The sequence below is a fragment of the Phoenix dactylifera genome, chromosome 4 (genome assembly GCF_009389715.1).
Source record: "Phoenix dactylifera cultivar Barhee BC4 chromosome 4, palm_55x_up_171113_PBpolish2nd_filt_p, whole genome shotgun sequence".
Taxonomy (NCBI): Eukaryota; Viridiplantae; Streptophyta; class Magnoliopsida; order Arecales; family Arecaceae; genus Phoenix; species Phoenix dactylifera.
This window is the reverse complement of record NC_052395.1, coordinates 14,645,486-14,654,873: the sequence shown is the minus strand read 5'-3', so window position 1 is coordinate 14,654,873 and position 9,388 is coordinate 14,645,486. Positions and strand designations below refer to the sequence as shown.

General features: G+C 39.8%; 1 protein-coding gene across 2 annotated transcripts; it reads left to right on the top strand.

The window, feature by feature from the left end:
* The first annotated feature begins 3,264 nt into the window (after window positions 1-3,264).
* Window positions 3,265-8,880, top strand: LOC103715279. 2 transcript variants are annotated; one of them, XM_039125624.1, is made up of 4 exons: window positions 3,265-3,770; window positions 3,868-3,949; window positions 7,310-7,524; window positions 8,725-8,880. In XM_039125624.1, exons 1-4 carry the CDS (start codon window positions 3,352-3,354, stop codon window positions 8,816-8,818), a joined length of 810 nt encoding a protein of 269 aa, XP_038981552.1. In that variant the 5' UTR covers window positions 3,265-3,351; the 3' UTR covers window positions 8,819-8,880. The 2 variants fall into 2 exon arrangements, with proteins under 2 accessions (XP_038981552.1, XP_008801080.2); XM_008802858.3 differs by lacking the exon at window positions 8,725-8,880 and adding an exon at window positions 8,029-8,409 and having other exon boundaries at window positions 3,266-3,770.
* Window positions 8,881-9,388: the final 508 nt, after the last annotated feature.

Sequence of the window (9,388 nt, the reverse complement as noted above, 5' to 3'; positions counted from 1 at the left end):
GTAAATTCATTTTTCATCCTTCTGATGACCATTTGCAGTTAACCAGCGGCAATCTCGACGGAAGGGAGCAAAGGCGGACGCACGTTGCCGTGGGCGGACGCCGCCGCCTAAAAGGGCACCCCACGATTTCCAATATCATCAAAAATATGGGCATAACTTAATTTTCCATAATATAATATAATATTAAATTATTTAACATAATATATTAACATATTATGATATAATGTAATATAATATTATATTTATAGTATAATACATAATAAAGGTATAAAATATTATAATTATTAGCATAAATTAATTCTCATAATATAATATAATATTAAATTATCTAACATAACATATTAATGTATTATGATACAATATTATATTATATTTATAGTATAATACAATAATAAAAATATACAAAAATTTAATTATTAGCGTAAATTAATTTTTACTCTTCTGATGACCATTTATCTCCCTAACAAATTTTCTTGCTAGATGATAAAATTGGTTAAACAATTACTAATATTTTTATTTATTTATTTATTTATTTATTTTATTTTCTCTATTTTTTCATTTCCTTTTCTTCTTTTTTTTTCTTTTCTTTTATTTTTCTTTTCTTCTTTTTCTTTTCTTTTCTTTTCCTTCTCTTCTTTCTTTTTCCTCCTTCCCGAAGCTTCTCCCCTCCCTTCTTCCTCCCTTGCCTCACTTCTCCCGCATGGTCATGGAAGGGGCGATCAAGCTCCCGGCGGCGCGACGACGGGAGGATGGGCGATGAAGCCGAAGAGAGAAGCTTTGAGGAAGAGGGAGAGCGGTGAGGGAGAGGTGGTTGGGCGAGGGAGAAGAGGCGAAGGGAGTCAGGGGCGGCGACGGGGGAGAGGGAGCAGCAGAGGAGGATGGAGAAGAGGAAGACGATGTCGGAGGCGGCGGCGGGGGAGAGACAGCGGCAGAGGAGGAGGGCGTTGGCGACAGCAGTAGGGGAGAGGGAACGACAGAGGAGGAGGGAGAAAAGGTGAAGGGCGTCGAGGGCGGCGGCGAGGGAGAGGGGGCGGCGACGAGGGAGACGGAATGGCGGCGGAGGAGGGAGAAGAGGGGGAGGGCGTCATGGGCGGCGGCGGGGGAGATGGAGAGGAGGGGGATGGGCAGAAGAGGAAGAGGAAGAGGAGGGTGATGGGCCACTTTGGGAAGAAAAAAGGATTTTTAAATGGGGGTACTTTTGGTAAAATAACATCTTTCCGACAAAGCTGAAAACAGCTTTTGGGAGGAAGCTACAAATTAGAGCTTCCCTCCAAAAGCTATTTTCAGCTTCCCGCAAAAGCTGAAACAGCTTTTCCGAAATTTTACCAAACATCTTTTTTTGTTTAAAAGTACTTTTGGAGGGCCAGAAAGTGCTTTTTGGCCCTCCAAAAGCTTTCCTTAGGCCCTGTTTGGGGGAGCTGTTGGCAGTAGAGCTGTTGGAAATAGAGCTGTTGGAAGTAGAGCTGTCTGAAGTAGAGCTGTTATAAAAAGCTGTTTGCTGTTTGGTAACTACATTTCTAAAGTGATGTGGCGCTTTAACATGTGTTTGGTAAACAAACTGAAAAAGTACTTTTGTGTGACAAAATGACCATAAAGGACATTACTAGTATTATAAAACAGAGCATAATAAAATATAATATGTATTAATACATAAAAATATGATATAGTATAATATTAATATAATATAATATAATATTATTATAATATAGTACTATAATACTGTGTACTATAGAATAATAATTTAATATAATATTAATTTATTTAATATGACATATCAATATATTATGGTATAATGTAATATAATATTATATTTATAGTATAATCAATAATAAATATATAAAATATTATAATTATTAGTGTAAATTCATTTTTCATCCTTCTGATGACCATTTGCAGTTAACCAGCGGCAATCTCGACGGAAGGGAGCAAAGGCGGACGCACGTTGCCGTGGGCGGACGCCGCCGCCTAAAAGGGCACCCCACGATTTCCAATATCATCAAAAATATGGGCATAACTTAATTTTCCATAATATAATATAATATTAAATTATTTAACATAATATATTAACATATTATGATATAATGTAATATAATATTATATTTATAGTATAATACATAATAAAGGTATAAAATATTATAATTATTAGCATAAATTAATTCTCATAATATAATATAATATTAAATTATCTAACATAACATATTAATATATTATGATACAATATTATATTATATTTATAGTATAATACAATAATAAAAATATACAAAAATTTAATTATTAGCGTAAATTAATTTTTACTCTTCTGATGACCATTTATCTCCCTAACAAATTTTCTTGCTAGATGATAAAATTGGTTAAACAATTACTAATATTTTTATTTATTTATTTATTTATTTATTTTATTTTCTCTATTTTTTCATTTCCTTTTCTTCTTTTTTTTTTCTTTTCTTTTATTTTTCTTTTCTTCTTTTTCTTTTCTTTTCTTTTCCTTCTCTTCTTTCTTTTTCCTCCTTCCCGAAGCTTCTCCCCTCCCTTCTTCCTCCCTTGCCTCACTTCTCCCGCATGGTCATGGAAGGGGCGATCAAGCTCCCGGCGGCGCGACGACGGGAGGATGGGCGATGAAGCCGAAGAGAGAAGCTTTGAGGAAGAGGGAGAGCGGTGAGGGAGAGGTGGTTGGGCGAGGGAGAAGAGGCGAAGGGAGTCAGGGGCGGCGACGGGGGAGAGGGAGCAGCAGAGGAGGATGGAGAAGAGGAAGACGATGTCGGAGGCGGCGGCGGGGGAGAGACAGCGGCAGAGGAGGAGGGCGTTGGCGACAGCAGTAGGGGAGAGGGAACGACAGAGGAGGAGGGAGAAAAGGTGGAGGGCGTCGAGGGCGGCGGCGAGGGAGAGGGGGCGGCGGCGAGGGAGACGGAATGGCGGCGGAGGAGGGAGAAGAGGGGGAGGGCGTCATGGGCGGCGGCGGGGGAGATGGAGAGGAGGGGGATGGGCAGAAGAGGAAGAGGAAGAGGAGGGTGATGGGCCACTTTGGGAAGAAAAAAGGATTTTTAAATGGGGGTACTTTTGGTAAAATAACATCTTTCCGACAAAGCTGAAAACAGCTTTTGGGAGGAAGCTACAAATTAGAGCTTCCCTCCAAAAGCTATTTTCAGCTTCCCGCAAAAGCTGAAACAGCTTTTCCGAAATTTTACCAAACATCTTTTTTTGTTTAAAAGTACTTTTGGAGGGCCAGAAAGTGCTTTTTGGCCCTCCAAAAGCTTTCCCAAACAGGGCCTTACTCGTTCACAGTATCCGAGATAGGAAAAGAAAAGCTACGAGACCACAACTTCAACGGAGGGTGGATAAAGGGGACGATCCATGGCTACGGTGTCGCCTCCAAACCCCCAACACATCTTCCTCCACCCAATCCATCGCCGCCGCCGGGGCTTCCTCCTCCTAACTCTCGCCGCCCCCTTCATCCTCCACCGCCGCCCGCTGGCCGCCGGCGCGCGCGGTCTCTTCCGCATGCCCCCGGCCCGGCTCGCCAACCGGTACTTCTTGGTGCGGGCGGGGGAGTCGGAGTACGAGAGGGCGGGGGTCGTGCGGACGAACCCCGTGGCCAAGACCGCCATGGACAGCGGCCTCTCGCCGGAGGGCGCGAGGCAGGCCGCGAGAGCCGCGCTCGAGCTCAAGAAGATGGGAGCGTGCGACGATAGCTGCTGGATCTGGCCCTCCATCACCCAGAGGTCTTATCAAGCGGCCGAGGTCATCGCCTCCGTCAACGGCGTGGATCGGAGGTTAGTCCAACCAATTCAATTGATCTTTGGTGCTTATAACTTGAGTCTTTTCCATTTTTTCTAATGTATTAACTGTTTTTTTCCCGTTGTTTTGTAGCCGCATAGTTCCGGAGTACAGTTTTTTGGATGCTCGGGGTCTGGGAGCATTCGAAGGAAGGAGATTAGGTTCTATAGCTGAGGTATGATATGAAAGAAATGTCAATATTTTATTCTTTTACTTGATATATTGTTCATGAAAATCTATCTTTTGGAGATGAGCATTTGGCTAAAATGTGTCACAATATTTTTTTGCTTACATATCCTTCTAAATATTGGAATTTGCATGAATACCCCACGAAAATTGATATTTACATGTATATCCTCATCAAATGCTTGTTTTGTATGTATACCCATGCCATCTAACATTTTACCCATTAAAAAGTTAGTGGTTTAAAATTAAAATGACGAAAATATTATTAATGAGTAAACATACAAAAAGAAACGTTTATAAGAGTATAAATGAAAGTAGCAATTTTGAAGGGTATTCATACAATTTTATATATTTAGAAGGGTATACACGCAAAAAATTCTTAGATTTTTGGATAAATACCCTTCTTAATATTACAATTTGCATGAATGCCCTCCAAATTGATATTTATTTGTCTGCCCTCACAAAACACTATTTTTGTATGAATACATTTGACATAACGATTTAGCTAACGTAATTTGCCAAAATTATATTTATTTAAATTAAAAATTTAATTAAAATTATGAAAGTATTTTTTTATTTCTAAAGTGGGTAACAGGTTAATAGATCTCACTAAAAACTAAAACAGGTTGAAATAGAAAAAATAAAATTAGATTTTTTTTGCATGTAAACCCTCATAAATATGTGAAATTGCATGAATACCTTCACAAAGTATTATTGCATATATACCCTTATCAAAATATTTTTTTTTTGCACATCCACCTATTAAGGGTATTTCAGTCATTTTTAATTTTAAACTGCTAATTTCTTAACGATGTTAGATGGGATGGGATAGACATATATGCAATAAAAAAGAAAATGGAGAGTATACATGCAAAATAAGTATTTTATAAGGGTATACATATAAATATCAATTTTGGAAGGATATTCATGCAAATTTCAATATTTAGAAGGATATGTATGCAAAAAACCCTTAAAATTTAATCTGAAGGACCAAGAGAGTAGCTTGCAAAGATCCTGGTGTAATGTAAGGAGAAGTCTGAGCTCATAATACGAGTTGGTTCTTATGAATGTGCACACTTGGGGAACAAAGCACATCAGAAACTGGAAAGGAAACTAAAGAAATTTTATGTGAAAACAAATATTGAATAAACATCTTCTTAAAATCGAAACTTTTACTGGATTTGATGTTAGTATTGATGCTCCGTTGCTTTATAAAAGAGTAAATAGTTAAATCGTGGAATTGACATCACAAGGAAAAAATGTGAGGAGTGCAGCGTACTTCTTATAAGGTGCAAATAGATGCTGGAGCTGCTGTCTGTAACAACCCAGGACCTCACCCAAAATGGCTAGCCGGAAGGTATTATTTGGGTTCATTGATTCTGTATAAGTACCCAAGATCTACCTAGTGAATAACCGATGTGAGACTAAACACACGCCTGCATGGGTCCTCACTTACTGTTCAAGTCCTGACGTCCTCGTCAGGCTAAGGGTTCAAATTTAATCACAAACACCACGATTGGCCCGTGGTCAGCCCCAATGGATCTGTGCTGCAGTGTCCCCTAGTCCACATAGGTTATGGGCCGGGTTCGCTCTGATACTATTTGTAACAACCCAGGACCTCATCCAAAATGGCTAGCCGGAAGGTATTATTTGGGTTTCTTAATCCTGTATAAGTACCCAAGATCTACCCATTGAATAACCGATGTGGGACTAAACACACGCCCGCACGGGTCCTCACATTGTCAGTCTTGGAAACATCCTCCTTCCTTCATCCTTGTCTGTGCTGCAGACTCCCGCTTCTTATTTTTTTTCGTATCATGGATGTCGGTTCGCGTTTTATGGTGCTTGGCTTTCACTTGCCTAATGTAAAAACAAGACCAAGCTATGGCCCATGCCTATTGCCCCAGCCTTACCAACTACCATAATGATGCCCAAAAGGAGAAACTACGAAAACAAATTCGTAAGGCTGTAGCCAAAGAATCTTAAGGGAATCAACATATATACAAAGGGACCTGCTGTTAAAATGTTTAAATTCAAAATGCAATCAAATGGAAATATCAAAAGCTAAGACAACAAAGAATATATGAACACTAAATAGGTCATACATATGTATGATATGAGAGAGCTTGGGTTTAAGCCTGAAGATTGTTACAGGGGCTGTGCAACTCAGCATTGTCTAGCTGAACTCCGGTGGGAAGCCATGTGTGCATTCATCGCCTCCATCTAACTTCATTTAGACTGAGAAAGTGAATGATAGACATGTTTGAAGCGACATTGTCTTCTGGCGCTATATCAGGTGACCAAGATGGTTTTAGACGGTCCCTTTGTGCAATGAAAACAAGACATACTAACCTACCTATCTTTTTATATGATTGATGGGATCTGAGAAAAAGTTAAGAAGCTAACATCAGATGAGAAGTTTCAGAGGGTATATATATGAAATTTGGGTGCATTTGAATGAGGATTCCAGCAGTTTGGCAAAGGCTGGTAACGAGAGAAGAAATTTCAAAACAAAGTTGTTGAATGAGGCTACAGTGTATACATCAAAGGTCCCTTGAGATAGCATGCATGTGTATCATCATTAAAGTTGGATAACTGATGTATATGTTATTCTGGAAAGATGAATGGGAGGAAATTTGACCAATTTCAGGGAACAGTCAAGTTATGGAGCATCGCAGGATGTACTTGGTTGATTTGGTTGATAAAGCTGAAAAATAAAATGCTCAATGAATAATGATTGAAGAAGTATGCTGGTGCTTGCTCGTAAGAAGAGCAATACTACAACCAAATACAATTTTCCGATTTACTTTGGTGAATCACCTCTCCTGGTAATGGAAACTCTGTCCTCAGAGGGGCTGCTAGCAGACACAGGGCTATTCATTTCATCCAAAATGAAAATTACTTAGATGCTGAATGTCTCAGCATGATGGGATTCTGAAGTGTGGATTACTTCTTCTTTTTATTTTTTATATCTTTTGAGAAGAGAAGTGTGGGTTACTTTTCATTTGCAAAGGTGTATTTTTGTTTACATATATATTAGATAATCTTGATGCTCTAAGAAGATAGAATCATGCTATGGATCCAACTAGGGAAAGACTTTAAATAACTAGGTAAAACCTGGGAGGGAAGGATTTGAAAATGCATTTGTTGAAAAAGGATACAGCTCTGGTAGGAACACCTGTAGAATATTCAAAAAGCCGACTGAAATAGATGCTGTAAAAAATATCGATTAGGGATATGGTTATGGAACAACTAAAGAACATATCAGTTTTCACTAATACAATCATCAAGTCAGTTGCAGGTGTTATTTATTTATTTTTAATAGTTTACTTTGATACAAATTCTTCAGGTGTATGAATCGGATGGTATTTCTCCAAATATTAAGCCACCTCCAATTGATGATGGAACACCAAATGAGAGTGTGGAAGATGTATTTGTTCGGGTGACACAACTTATGTCTATATTAGAGACCCAATATTCTGGAGATACTATAATTATTGTTTCACCAGATTCAGATAATTTAACAGTCCTACAAGCTGGCTTAGTAGGACTCGACCTTCGCAGGTAACAATCATTTCTTTTTGCTCTCTGAAATCTTTACCTGATGAATGTCAATTTATAGCCACTTTGCTGCCACCATATATATTAGTCTTAAATATTTCAAGAGGCTCTCTGAAATCTTTCTGTTTGTCAGGACCTTTTCTTTCCACCCTGGTAGTGATTTGTCCAATAACCATCCCCTAGAAGTCACATGGAGGATGGTTGCTCCTCTAGACCTGTTTATGCCAAACAATGTGACCTTGAGAGTTAAAATCTGTCTATTGATGACTGGGTTTTGATCAGCCTATGCTTGTGCCAAATCCTCTGGCCCAAACCTAGGCTGTCCAAAATTTGTTCATTCTGAGCCTGGTGCAAGTCTGGGTAGCATTACATGGCTTTGATATGCGTCCCAGACAAATTTTGCTAAAACCTTCCATTTGCATTGCTTTGTATGAAAGAAAAGACATGCCTCCACTCCTGATTTCTTGGAGACATTTGCAACTAAAATGCCTTTTCCTTTGGATACAGGCATAGCGATCTGTTCTTTGGTCCTGGTGAGATAAGGTTCGTTGATCCCGATGGCATACCTGATTACAAGCAACCGGCATCTGCTGTTTATAAATGTACAAACCCACCAAGCTGCAAATGATTATTTGTTGTCATTGTAAGATTGGAAACTCAATCTGTACATTTGCTTTTATTTCTTTTCATGAGCCCAAACTCTACAGCTGCTTTGATTTCTTACCCTGCTGATCTGGCAAAGCTAGTTTGATCCTATGACTGTCTTGTTAGCTGGGTTTGATTCTGTACCTACTTAAGTTCCACATATGACTGAACTGTAACACTAATTGCTTGAGACAAGAGGATATCTTTTTATCTTTAATGTTACCAGTGATTCAGATGATTCAATTCACCCTCCTAATCTACTTCTCCAACTTCTGAGGAAGCTGATAAATTAAAAATAGTCGACTTGAGCAAATTTCTGGCATCATGAGATCACAGTTAAGCTGTGTGAATAATAGAATACAATTTAAAGGCGCTGTACAGTAATCGGGCATTCGGATATTAGCAGTCTACCAAGCATAGTGTTATTTATGCTTATGAACTACAATAAAAAGAATGGATTGGATGGGGGTGAGTTAATCATTTAGTTGGAGAGCATTCTTCCATATACTCAATGCCATGATCATTTAACAAGGTGCTTTGTAGCATGTCAAATTTCAGGAAACAAGAGATATCCTATACCGGACTCATCCATGACAAAGGAAAAAGGAAAGACTCTCAGCCAGTAAAGCGCCTTCTAATTACTAGAAACTGATGGATCTGCAAGTATAGCATGGACTGTACATCCATACCTATCCTAGACATTGCTGGACAGTTGCTTCACAGTAACTACAGTTGTATAACACCTCCATGAAGAGTGAGGTGATATGATTTATAGGCCATAACCATTCCATGTGTTGGGGGAAAATATAAGGCGTCCTGGAGCGAAAGGCGCGGACCGGGAAACTCCCGACCAAGAAGCGCCGACCAGAAAGCGCCGACCAGGAAGCTCCCGAACAGGAAGCGCCCGACCGGAAGCGCCGACCAGGGAGCGCCGACCAGAAGCGTCCGACCTGATGACGCTCGGACTAGAATGCGCCCAGCTTGGCAACTGGCTCGGCACCCGACCAGGTGTCGAATTCCGAAATGCCTTATCCAAATATTTGACCCCGGCCTAACTCCCTAAGGAAGTCTGACTCCAGATACGCAATCTCACCGTATCCTGCCACTGTCGTCAAATTATTATTGCGCATGGCCTCTGCAGGCCTCCAGCACACTCAACCATTAAATGGGCATGGTTCATGATGATCTCCGGTTCACTCAACCATCAAAGCGTATGACCTCT

Coding starts and splice junctions, on each gene's coding strand:
- LOC103715279 (XM_008802858.3), top strand. CDS start 3,352: ATGGCTACGGTGTCGCCTCCAAACCCCCAACACATCTTCCTCCACCCA. Junction 3,950..7,309: donor GATTAGGTTCTATAGCTGAG/GTATGATATGAA, acceptor CAAATTCTTCAG/GTGTATGAATCGGATGGTAT. Junction 7,525..8,028: donor GTAGGACTCGACCTTCGCAG/GTAACAATCATT, acceptor CTTTGGATACAG/GCATAGCGATCTGTTCTTTG.